Here is a 13193-nt window from a genome sequence, read left to right as displayed (position 1 = left end):
CTTCATAAACAAAATGTAGAAAACAGAGAAATTATAGATAGTTTGGTTTATACTGAAATCATGATTATACAGTAGATTCTTTATTTCTTTTATTCAGCAGTTAATTAATTTAATTAATCAGGCATACACAAATCACTGAACCCCTTTTCAGTGGTTTAAAGATCAAATCAATCCTTTCAGGAACATTCTCAGTTTAGAACTTGAGAACATTTTACTCAATAATAATTAATTAATTAATCCTTAAATCCTATTAAATGTTCTAATCATTTTATTAGATATGAAATAGATGCCTTTGAGTGCAAGGCATGCTAAATAACAGAAAACAGAAGCCTGAAATCAGAAACAATCAAAATTTTCAAAATCATTGTAGAAATTAACATAATTAGAAGGTTGCCAGAATTGTATCAGGTAGCTGGGAGCTAAATAAAGACCTACATAAAAGAAATATTATTAGTTGTGGTCATTTAACAGGTGAGGTCAGCAATTCACTATAACGGCAGACATTTAAGAACAACACAAATGAGATACAATAATAAATGCAGAAGAAACTTCTCTGTTAACCCTAAAAACTAAGGTCAATAAGAAAAATGTTTCAATTGTTTCAGTATTGCACTTTAAGGGTATGGAAAAAATTGGGCACAAGATAAGAGTTAGAAGCAAATGTGCAGATATAATTTGAGTTCCACAATTTATCTGTTATTGCAATCCACTGCAAATTTAGGGCTATAAGGGAAAATATAAAGAAACTTTTGCACAATTACTTGGTCTGATGGTGCAAATTCGGCTATAGAAGTCATGATAGTGTAATGTAACTAAAAAAATAGTCCTTACACGCAATAAGGACTCTAAATAAAACTTTAAACAAACAGTCCAATATTGAAGACTACCTGATAAGCCCAATTAGACCAACACAATTTTGAAGAACATACTTACTCAGAATACTGTAGCAGAAGTTAAATCTAAAACAAGGGTCTGCAAATTGTTGATGAAATTATCTGCATCTTGTAAAAATGGTTTTTTTAAAAAAGTTAAGTACCAGAAATAGATTAATTTTGTCTTGCAAAACAGAAAATTATGTTACATTTTATTTTTCAACTATTAGGTTATCTAGCGCTACAGAAATTATTTCCTTATGAAATATATATATCAACATTGTAATCTTAAACTATTAAATAAAAATATTCTAGTGTCCTCTTATTCACTGATCATCAAAAACTGAATAAACAGTAACCTTTTCAAAGTAAACGCTAATTTGCTTACTTGGCCTAGTTCAAAATATCTCTAATACGTGGTAAACTTACAGTTAGTTTCTCTACACTTCTACTGTGTAATGATCATGTAAGCTGGAGTAGAAGCCTGAAATTTCACACAATAAAATATCACTGAAGAATTAAGACATTCGATATTCAGTATTTCAAACAATAGTCACAAACCAATTGGGTTATTGACTCACCAGATGGTAACCAAGTGTTCTGGATATTTTTCATTTTTTCCTATGATAAATAATTTTGTGGCTTCTTGCAAAACTTACAAATTTATTACAGTATAGGGTTGGTGATTTAGAGTCCCGTTCAATAGATACATGAACTTTAATCTCCAGTTTTAAGGGTTTTCTTTAGAAATTATTTATTTATTTATTTAGATTTATATACCGCCCTTTCCCGAAGGACTCAGGGCGGTTTACAGGGCATTTAAAAGAAAGTCAATACAAACGTTAAAACAAATTTAAAAAGATTAAATAGAACCCTGAGAAAATTAAAACCCAGTTAAAATTAAGATTAAAAACAAATTCTCAGCCTGGGCCAGAGAGCTCGAAGAGCCAGGTCTTCAGGTCCCGGCGGAATGAACGGAGGTTGGGGGCATTCCTAAGCTCCGCAGGCAGCTGGTTCCACAGGGCAGGCGCACCCACTGAGAAGGCCCTACCCCTGGGTGTTACTCGCCAGCAGTCTTTAACCGGCGGCAGGATGCTATCTTCATTTTAGCTACAGAATTACTTAATAAATCTTTTTGTACCGTAAGCTGTGGATAAGCAAATGATTTTCAATTAATATAAAAAGGAAAAATTAATTAATATTAATATTTGCAATTAATATAAAAATTCAAGGGAACCAAAGCCACCACTACATGAGGAGTATAGAACTTTTTCTACAATTTCACAAAAAAAAAACACAAAATCACAAACTCTTCATTTTGAAATGATTCACAACGAAGCCAAGGGAGAGAAAAACCACTCTACTTCCATTCCAAATCTTTCTTTTTATTTGATTGGTGTTACAATTAAAAAGGACTCAACATGGAGTGTTACACATTCTTGGTGCTTCATGATGCAACTAATGAAATCCCTGAATGGATATTGCTTTTAACCTTTGATCTTAAAAACTAACTTAAGAAAAGCTTTAATTCCACTAATGATTACAAATAGCCAAATGAACAGCAACAAAAGGAACAGAGAAGAAAAATGAAACCAAACTACTGGCAAGTTCATAATACATACATAACTTGTGGGTTGATGACACTGATTCCAAATGTACGATAAAGCCCACAACACTTGATTACTATGAATATTATTGTGATTTTTTTTTCATGTTGATCAACTTGCTTCAAAAGGTTGCTTTCTGTTGTTTAAACTTGCATAATAAACATGCAATGAAATAATTCCTTTTAACATTTTTTTTCTGCAATGTTTTTGTTTTCATACAAAGATTTCATAAAGTTACAGTGCTGCATCACAGCATTACCAAAATAAGTGAAAGAGTGAAAGAGGAAGATTCTTGTGAATTTAACTTAATGTCAAAAAAACCCAACTACTACTTTTTATCCTGAGACACACCATCATCTTATTAAAAAGGTTTGCACAACCAAATCCCACCCAAATCTCTCCCAAAGATAAAATAAATATTAAAATGGGAGGCAAAAGAGGACAGATAAAGAAAATATAAGATGTCTTCTTGCACTCATCTTCTGCATAGCTCAACCTACATATAGTAAGGCACTATTTCCCCACAACTTAGTGTCCCCCAGAATCCTTTAAAGCCCTCTGCAAACCACAGAATTCCTTCCAGGATGATGAAATAAATGACTGAAGAAATGTGACTATCACATTATTCCACATGTGTTCTCCTATTTAAGGAAGTCATCAGGCAGTCTCAGAAGGAAAAAAAAAATCTGTCACAAGTCTCTTTTTGTGTAAATGTATTCATGTGACATATGGGGATTTGCTGTGTGGGATTTTTTTTCTTCTCTTGCTAGAGTTAAGTTCTCATTGTTCTCAAAGCAACATCAGAAGAAAAAGAACAGAGGAGTCATTAAAAAAAAGGTTTTGGTGCGCCAAACAGCACCCTGTTTAACGGGTCTGGAAAATCTGATGAACGCTCCCAAGGGAATTAATTGGGAAAGGTGTTGATGGAATCTCAAGGGATGGTCCTCAATTATAATTAGTTAAGCTGATCTTCATACTGCTTTCGAAAACAGTCACCGGCAGGAAAAAATTCCCAGCATCGTTCTTGATACATTTTCCACACATATGACTCCTGAAAAACACAGAAGACAATTTTACAACATCTTTCATGCCATCTGGAATTATTCCAACCCTTACAGTAAATCATTTTGAAATGATTATAGAACCTTTGTTTATATTCCAAACTACTGCACATAAGAAATGGCTTTATGTTTCAGTTGCAAATAGACCCTCTTCCTGTTCCCGCTCAGGGTATCATTCAAGATTTTTGTTTCAATGAAAGTGAATCTGAAACCAGAAACTATTTTGCAAAAAAAATTAACTATCCAGCAATCTCAAGGAGAACACCATCTGTATATTAAAGAGAGAGAGAGAAATTAGATAAAACAGTGTTCAACTTTAGCCTCCTTGATTGTTCTGTCAGTATAAATGGTCCAGGAAAAGGCTGTCTTCAATCTGCCCTGTTTTTCCCCTTAATGTTGGAAATTGCCTATGTAGAATTGTTACATAATAAGACTTAAAGTGTAATTAGCTGATGGTAGGGTAAAACAATAGATTAGAATAAAGATGTACAATCGAACAAGTGACAGTGTTGAAGCAAAATAAATTATGAAGAAATCTGTAGAAAAAAAGTATATTCCTATGTAGACTCCAAAAGTACAAGGCTTGTACTGAAAATATCAGGGAACGTTTGGTGCATCCCTAGTTATTTTTCATTTATTTGTCTGCTTTTCAAAATTTTAATTTTTCAAAAAAGGAACTACGTACGTTGCATAATTTAGTAAGCACACATCCAAAGAAACACCTGTAGAATATTACAAGTGTATAAAGGAACATGATGGAGACATGTGAGGAACCCTAGCACGATAAGAATGTCCAGTTTTTGCCATGAATTCTTGATATATACCCAATCAATCCTGTAGTCTAACTTGCAAACCTTACCTCAACTTCCAGCAGAAAGTCTCCCAACATGTCACACCCATCAACCACACCCATTTCAACTGATAGCCTCAAACAGTATTGTTCATGCCTGCCTTACCTTGGCCATCCATTAAAAGGGCCAAATCTAGTCTAGGAAAGAATAGAGGATCTACACTTCTCAGGCCCAAAGCTACACTTGGGAGAGCATTTTGCCTTAGCTGGCATTTTAAAAAAGGCCACAGAGGTTTCCCTTGAGCAGTGCCTGGAAATAGATGCAGCAGAAATCAAAGGCCAAAGACCACAGTGCAGTCCAACATCATATCCTCCAGCCACAGTCCCCAAAACCATGCTTTTTCTTCTTTTTGTTTTAAAAGAAACAATTGTAGGTATATCTTGCATATATAACAAAATAAAATAATAACAAGAGTTGGAAGGGAACTTGGAGGTCTTCTAGTCCAATCCCCTGGTCAAGCATTTGAGACAAATGGTTGTCCAATCTCTTCTTAAAAACCTCCAGTGTTGGAGCACCCACAACTTCTGGAAGCAAGTCATTCCACTGATTAATTTTCTCTCAGGAAATTTGTCCTTAGTTTTAGGTTAGATCTCCTCTTGATTAATTTCTATCCATTGCTTCTTGTCCTGTGTTCAGGTGCATTGGAACATTGCTATCATCACACACACACACACACACACACACACACACACACACACACACACACAACCTTCTTTTCATTAAACTAGGTATACCCGATTCCTGCAACTGTTCTTCATATGTCTTAGCCTCCAGTCCCCTAATCATCTTTGTTGCTCTTCTTTGCACTCTTTCTAGAGTCCCAACATCTTTTTATATTGTGGCAACCAAAATTGGATGGTCTTACAAGGAATTATGAAGTGGTACTAACACTTCATGTGGTCATGATATATTGTTTGAGGTATTGTGATCCTGAATATTAAAAAAGATTAGTCAAATTGCACATCTCAAGCATCCAGCTAATTCAGAAAGGCTCAGATGAGCATTGTGGTGTGGAAAATAATAATAATAATAATAATAATAATAATAATAATAATAATAATAATAATAATAATAATAATAATAATAATAGTAGTAGTAGTAGTTGGAAGGGACCTTAGAGGTCTTCTAGTCCAACCCCCTGCTCAGGCAGGAAACCCTATATAAGTATATGGAGTCCTGCCACTGCTTAAATCATTAACAGTGAAGAAATATCATTACAATTTTCATGATCCATATGATGTTGACTTACTTGACCAGTGTGTTCAGTTTCATCTTTATTAATGAGATACATCAGAAAAAATCTGAAATAAAGAACAAAACAATGATTATTATTATTGATAACATACAAAATAATACATGGATTATTTCCTATAAAATTTGGATATGTAAGTATTTTGACCATTTTACAAATTTATTTATTTTATTAGACTTACCGTATTTTTCGGACCATAAGACGCACCTGACCATAAGACGCACCCAGTTTTTAGAGCAGGCAAACAAGAAAAAAAATTCTTTCTCCTTCTCTCTCTCTCCCTCTCTTTCTCTTTCTCTCTCTCTCTCATTTTCTCCCTCCCTCTCCCATTGTCCCTTCCTTCCTTCCTTCCTTCCTTCCTTCCTTCCTTCCTTCCTTCCTTCCCTCCCTCTTTGTCCTTCCCTCTCTGCATTAGAGCAGTACCCACGGAGGCGGCCCTGCAGCCCGGCTTTCTCTTGCAGAAAGCAAGCTGAAACAGAGCGAAGGAGATTGCCAGAAATGCAAATCGGCTGATCTCGCGCTCCTGCAATCTCCTTCGCTCGGTTTCAGCTTCCCTTGCTACAAGAGAAAGCAGGCTGAAACGAGGGAGATTGCAGCAGCACGAGATCAGCCGATTCGCATTCCTGGCAATCTCCCTCACTCTGTTTCAGCCTGCTTTCTCTTGTAGCAAGGGAAGCTGAAACCAAGCGAGGGAGAGTGCAGGAGCATGAGATTGGCGTTTCTCAGCACGTGCCGATTCGTGCTCCTGGCAATCTCCCTTGCTTTCCACTTGCGGAGGTTGGGGCTGGCCATACGGATCACCTTTGGACCATAAGATGCACCCTCGTTTTCCCCCCCCCCCACACTTTTGGGGGAAAAAACTGCGTCTTATGGTCCGAAAAATATGGTATATACCGCCCTTCTCCCGTAGGACTCAGGGTGGTTGCCTGAGTTTAGTTCAGACAATCATCAAAGTTTGTTGGATCATAAACAAACTGTATGTCTGTAGACTATTTCCTCCCCTCTTCCCATCAAACTTAATTATAAAGTTCTGGTTGAAGAGAATTCTCCAAAGTGAGATGATTAAACAAGGTCAATAGAATTCTCAAGAAAGTACAATCAATAGTATTATAATTCATTACCAACAAATTAATGATAACATAATCCAGAAATAAAGTAAAGCATGCCTAAATCCCAGGCATTCTTTAAGGATTTACATATATGTAATGTAATAGGATTTATAGTATGTATTTTCTGAATTGCCAGAAATTCATCCCCAGAGAGTACCTGGACCTAGTGGAGGTGTTTAGTGAGAAAGAATGTGACACCCTGTCTCCCCACCAGCCTAATGATTGCTTTATTGAACTGTTACCGGGAGCTAAACTCCCACGACCAAGGATGTACGCCATGTCCCCACTTGAAATGGAGGAAATGCAGCAGTATGTGAACAAGAACCTAGTGAGAGAATTTATTGAACGGGCTAAATCTCAGGTGGGAGCTCTGGTGTTATTTAAAGTCATGCCATTTGGACTACAGGGTGCTCCAGCTGTCTTCATGCAGCTGATCAATCAGATACTACATGACCATTTATACAAAGGGGTTTTGGTGTATCTTGATGATATCATGATATATAGCACAAATATGGCTGACCACGTAAAACTAGTGAGAGAAGTACTAAAGAAACTGCTAAATGCCAGACTTTATGTTAAACTATCGAAGTGTAAGTTTCACCAGACCCGACTAGATTATCTCAGCTACAGAATTTCCAGTGAGGGCATTGAAATGGACCCAGTTAAAGTGAAAGTCCCCAAAGACTCGCGAACAGCTTCAGAGCTTTATAAGATTCACCAATTTTTACCGTCAGTTCATCCCCTCTTTTGCTGAAATTGCTTTACTCCTTATGGACTTACTGAAAACAGGTAAACTGGGAGGGAAGCCGCGATTGGGCCAGCCACTAACATGGACTATGAACTGTCAAACTGCTTTTGAGAATTTGAAAAGGCTATTTGCGGTCGAGCTGGTCTTAAAGCATCCTTGTCCAGGGAAACCCTTTGTGATTCAAGCCAATGCCAGCGACGTGGCCTTCCAAGCTGTGCTATTGAAAAAGAACCAGGATGGGGTCCTACAACCCTCAAAAAAATTCACTGATTGCAGGAGAAGGTGGGCTGTGTGGGAGAAGGAAGCCTTTGCGATTCGTTGGGCTCTATTAAACTGGCGACATAATCTATAAGGGAGCAAGGTGCCTTTCGAGGTATGGACTGATTGCAAAAACCTAGAGGCGCTGAAAACTCCACGGAAATTGCCCCCAAAACAAGTATGATGGGCGCAATATTTTAACCCTAAAGTACATACCGGGGGGAAAAAACCTTTTAGCTGATGCTTTATCCAGACTGCCCCAATACAAGAGCCAGTGTGAAGAGGTTAATGAAGCAATTATAACTGCTCCACAAACTGCTTCTCAACTAACACCACGCAGAGTCCCACCTTCGAGAGCCCCAAACCCTTACAACCCTGGGGCAAAGAAAATAAAACAGGAGCTCTTCACCGACCAATGGTTCAAAGACAATCAAACCTCCCTAACATGCAAGGATGGTTTGGCTTACAAAGGGGGGAAGTTAAAAGAGCCTTGGTGGAGCAGTGGGCTAATGCCTCCTTAAGTAACACCAGCTGCCTGCAATTAGTGCAGGTTCGCATCCCACCAGGCTCAAGGTTGACTCAGCCTTCCATCCTTCTGAGGTAGGTAAAATGAGGACCCAGATTGTTGGGGGCAATTAAGCTGACTTTGTAATAATGCTGCTTGGGGGGGCGAAAGCCCTAATAAGCAGGCATATACATAGAATGAAGGCTACTGCTAAGCTTGTAAGCCGCCCTGAGTCTTCGGAGAAGGGCGGGATATAAATGGAATTAAAATAAAAAATAAAAAAAAAGTTGTACTTGCCTGAAACCCTCCACCTTAATGCACTCCGGCAGGGCCATGATATAAAACAGTCTGGTCACTTTGGATATTTAAAAACTCTACACCTAATCCGCCAACAATTTTGGTGGCCGGGATTGAAAAGGGACATAGAGAACTTTGTCAGGAGTTATGCTGTATGTGTCACCATTAAAAGAATCGCAGGGAAACTCCCTGGACTATTACAACTGGTGGTGGATCCTTCCAAACCATGGGAAGAAATTGCTATGGATTTTATAGTAGATCTACCCGAAAGCAGGGGAAATACAGTTATCTGGACTGTGATAGTTGTTTTCAAAGCAGGCTCACTTCATTGCCTGCAAAGGGCTCCTGTCCACCCAGCGACTAACCAAGATGTTTCTAAATCATATCTACAGACTGCATGGCGCACCAAAACGTATAATCTCAGACCGGGGGGTGCAGTTTACAGCCAGGTTTTGGAAGGGCTTTCTTAAGCTAATTGGCTAGTCTCAAGGACTGTCATTGGCTTTTCACCCATCTAATAATGGGGCAACTGAATCTGCAAACTCAATGGTGGAGCAGTATCTCAGGTGCTATGTGGATTATCAGCAGACAAACTGGACTGACCTCTTCCCTTTTGCAGAGGTGGCTTACAATAACTCTGTTTATAGCAGCACCGGTTTCACACCTTTTAAAGTGGCCATAGAAAAAGAGTTTAGCCCAATACCTGAATATCCTCAGGGGCCCTCCACTTCCCAAACTCTTGATCAGTGGGTGAGGGGGTGGGAAGAAGTCTAGAGAACCACGAAAATTTCTTTGAAAAAGGCTTCTGAGACATATAAAAAGCAAGCAGATAAAAAGAAAGCTCCTCAAAAGTCATTCCAAGTTGGGGAAAAGATTTATTTGTCCACAAAATATTTATGACTTAAGTTACCTAGTCAGAAGTTAGGACTGAAATAGTTACGACCCTTCCCCATTGTAAGGATCATTAACCCGGTCACGATAGAATTAAAGCTTCCCAGACTCTTAGGGAAAGTCCACCCTATGTTCCATTGTAGCCTTCTGAAACCTTTTCGGGACTCCACCTTACGACCTCCCCCTAAGAAGACCCCTGGATCTCTCGTAGTAGCAGGACAGACTCACTATGAAGTGAGGCGTATTCTTGATTCTAGACTTTTTAAAGGGAAACTACAATACTTAGTGCAATGGAAAGGGTTGTCTGAAGCCACTTGGGTAAAATCTAGCGATGTAAAAGCTGGCAGACTCATTAATAAGTTCTATAAGAAACAACCTGAGAAACCAAGAGGCAACCCCTAACGTATGATTTTTGTTTGGATTACAGGATTTGTCCTTTTTATAAGCGGGGGGGGGCGGAGCGGATGTCAACGCTGCTAACATCAGATGTTCTTGCTTTGACAACAGATGAAAATGCAGCCATTTTCTCTATGCTTTCAGAATTAGTTGGTGCTGGGAGGGGGGATTGGATGAGAGTTCAGTTAGTCATAATAATAATAACTCTGCCGTGAGAATCCAAGGACAAACTGGGTCCTGAGCTGATAACGTTTTGGCGGCCTGGAGAGCTGGGGAGAAAGCCCGTGCTTCAAGCTAATTGTGGAATGTGCTTTATGACTGTTTATTGGGGGTGGGAATTGTACTTTGTTACTTTGTATCCAGGGGAGGGGAATTTAGTTTTGGGTTCAACTATGTAGTGCCAATACTTTGTTTCCTGAATAAAAGATTCTTTAAGGTAAATAATTATTTATTTATTTATTTATTTATCATTGGGACTTATATGCCGCCCTATCTCCCGAAGGACTCAGGGCGGCTAACAACAATAAAATACAATAATACAAAAGTTAAAAATAAATTAAATTAATAGCCCCAGTAGAATAAATTAAAATTAAGTTAAAAATTAAAAGCATAATTAAAATCCCTGTCAGTCCAGGTCAGCCTGATGGAAAAGGAGTGTTTTGAGGCCGCGGCGAAAGGACCGGAGATCCGGGGCCATCTGAAGCTCAAGGAGAAGTTGGTTCCATAGGGCTGGCACTCCCACAGAGAAGGCCCTCCCCGTGGGGGTCGCCAGCCGACATTGTCTAGCCGACGGCACCCTGAGGAGGCCCTCTCTGTGTGAGCGCACTGGGCAATGGGAAGTCGTTTCTGGCAGCAGACGGTCCTGCAAGTATCCCGGGCCTAAGCCATGTAGGGCTTTAAAGGTAAGTATCAGCACCTTAAATAATGCCTCAAAGTTCTTTTGAAGGGTTTCATCTTGCAGAACTATGACACAGTATTTGCGTTGGAGAAATTTTCTAGATTTCCAAATCCAGTCACCAAATTTACAATATAATTTCAGACATAAATGTTTTATCAAAAAACATACAGGCACACAAAATTTACACGTTGCCAACTATACAACCATCATGTCTAATACACTCTTTATATTTAGAAACAAATTACCACATGGTTTTCATAAAATTACAAGTTGCTGAAAGTCAATAGTTCAAACTATTAACTTGCTTCATTTCCTTAAAAAGATAACAGAACATTAATATTGATTTGTTTGCAGAGAAAAATTAATGTACTTACAAATAATTAGCCAAGTTGTGCTCCTGTAGTGTATGTGTTTCAAAGCCATGTGGCACTGTATCAAAGTAATCATTACCTATTCCACAGATAAAACATTTAGTCTAAAAAGAATTTAGAAAGATATATATTGTTAACATATTTGCTTCAATTTCATTCTATGTGTGTATCTACATGCACAGATTTCTAAGCATTCCATATTCTTCAAGAATAACACTTGAGGCTAGCATTTTGACTATTCTGTGCCTGCATTTTAGTTATTTCAAACACAGAACAAAATGTGCTTATCCAGAGATCCTCTTTAAGGGAGATTTGAATTTGAATTTTATTGAATTTATATACCGCCCTTTCCCGTAGGACTCAGGGCCATTTACAGGGTACTTAAAACATTGATACAAAAATTAAAAACAATTAAAAAACATTAAATTAAATCCCTGAAAAAATTAAAAAACCCAATTAAAACTCTCAGCCTGGGCCGGAAAGCTTGAAGAGCCAGGTCTTCAGGTCTCGGCGAAATGAACGAAGGTCGGGGGCAGTCCTAAGCTCCACTGGCAGCTGGTTCCAAAGGGCAGGTGCACCCACAGAGAAGGCCCTCCCCCTGGGTGTTATCCGCCAGCAATCTTTTACTGGCGGCACCCTGAGAAGGCCCTCCCTGTGGGAGCGCACAGGACGAAGGGAACTTGATGCCGGCAGCAGGTGTTCCCTCAGATATCCCGGACCCAAGCCATTTAGGGCTTTATAGGTCATCACCAGCACCTTGAATCTCACCCAGAGGGCAACCAGAAGCCAATGCAGCTCGCAGAGTAGAGGTGTTACATGGGAGTATCGGGAAACCCCCATCACAACTCACGCGGCTGCATTCTGCACCAGCTGAAGCCTCCGAGTGGTCCTCAAGGGCAGCCCCATGTAGAGAGCGTTGCAGTAGTCTAAACAGGAGGTCACAAGCGCATGAGTGACTGTGCGTAGGGCATCTCGGTCCAGGTAGGGTCGCAACTGGCGCACCAGGCGAACCTGGGCAAAAGCCCCCCTGGTCACGGCTCCTATGTGATCTTCAAAACTGAGCCGTGAATCCAGGAGGACGCCCAAGTTGCGAGCCCTATCAACGGGGGGTAACACCTCACCCCACATCGTTAAAGATGGAGTAGTCTGGTTAACCCGAGATGCCGGTATGCACAGCCACTCAGTCTTGGCAGGATTGAGATGAAGTCTGTTTCTCCCCATCCAGACCCAGACTGCCTCCAGGCAACGGGACATCACTACCCCGAAACCACGAATGATCTTGCCCAGCGGTTTCATATATATGTTGAACAGGAGGGGAGAGAGAACCGACCCCTGAGGAACTCCACAAACGAGAGGCCTTGGAGCAGATCTCTGCCCTCCTGTCAACACCGACTGCGAGCAGCCCAGGAGATAGGAGAACCACCGTAAAATGGTGCCTCCCACTCCCAACCCCCTGATATGCCGCAGTAGGATACCATGGTCGATGGTATCAAAAACCGCTGAGAGATCTAATAGGACTAGGACAGAGGAACAACCCCTGTCCCGAGCCCGCCAGAGATCATTCACCAGCGTGACCAATGCCGTCTCCATGCTGTGCCCGGGCCTGAAACCCAATTGGTACGGGTCCAGATAATCAGTTTCCTCCAAGAACAGAGGAAGCTGATGCGCCACCACACTCTCAACAACCTTCGCCAAAAAGCGAAGGTTGGAGACCGGATGATAGTTATTTAAAATAGCCAGGTCCAGGGCAGGCTTCTTGAGGAGGGGTCTCACCACCGCCTCCTTCAAGGTGGTGGGGAAGATACCGTCCTTCAAGGAAGCAGTTATTACTGCCTGGAACCAGCCTCATGTCTCCTCCCGGGCCACATAAACCAGCCAGAAGGGGCACGGGTCTAATAAACAGGTGGTGGAGCTCAGCCTCCCCATAATCCTGTCCACAACATCAGGGGAAACAGGATCAAACTCAGTCCAGATAACGTGCTCAAGACCGTCCGATTCCTCCACGTCAGACTCTGCCCAGTCAGAGTCCAAACCAGCCCGGATCTGAGCGATTTTGTCCATCAGATGATGACTAAAC

General features: G+C 40.3%; 1 protein-coding gene across 1 annotated transcript in view; it reads right to left on the bottom strand.

The window, feature by feature from the left end:
• Positions 1-2312: 2312 nt before the first annotated feature.
• The window catches only part of RYR2 (ryanodine receptor 2), a 329037-nt gene continuing 318156 nt past the window's right edge, over positions 2313-13193 (bottom strand). Inside the window, exons 102-104 of the mRNA XM_083349904.1 lie at positions 11120-11220; positions 5641-5692; positions 2313-3530 (exon numbers count right to left, since the gene is read on the bottom strand). Coding sequence (XP_083206030.1) covers positions 3435-3530; positions 5641-5692; positions 11120-11220 — 249 coding nt within the window. The 3' untranslated portion in view covers positions 2313-3434. The remainder of the gene's footprint in view (positions 3531-5640; positions 5693-11119; positions 11221-13193) is intronic.

This window comes from Vipera ursinii (genome assembly GCF_947247035.1).
Source record: "Vipera ursinii genome assembly, chromosome: 1".
NCBI classification, from domain to species: domain Eukaryota; kingdom Metazoa; phylum Chordata; class Lepidosauria; order Squamata; family Viperidae; genus Vipera; species Vipera ursinii.
Note: the sequence above shows the minus strand (reverse complement) of the source record. Positions and strands in the feature narration are given on the sequence as shown.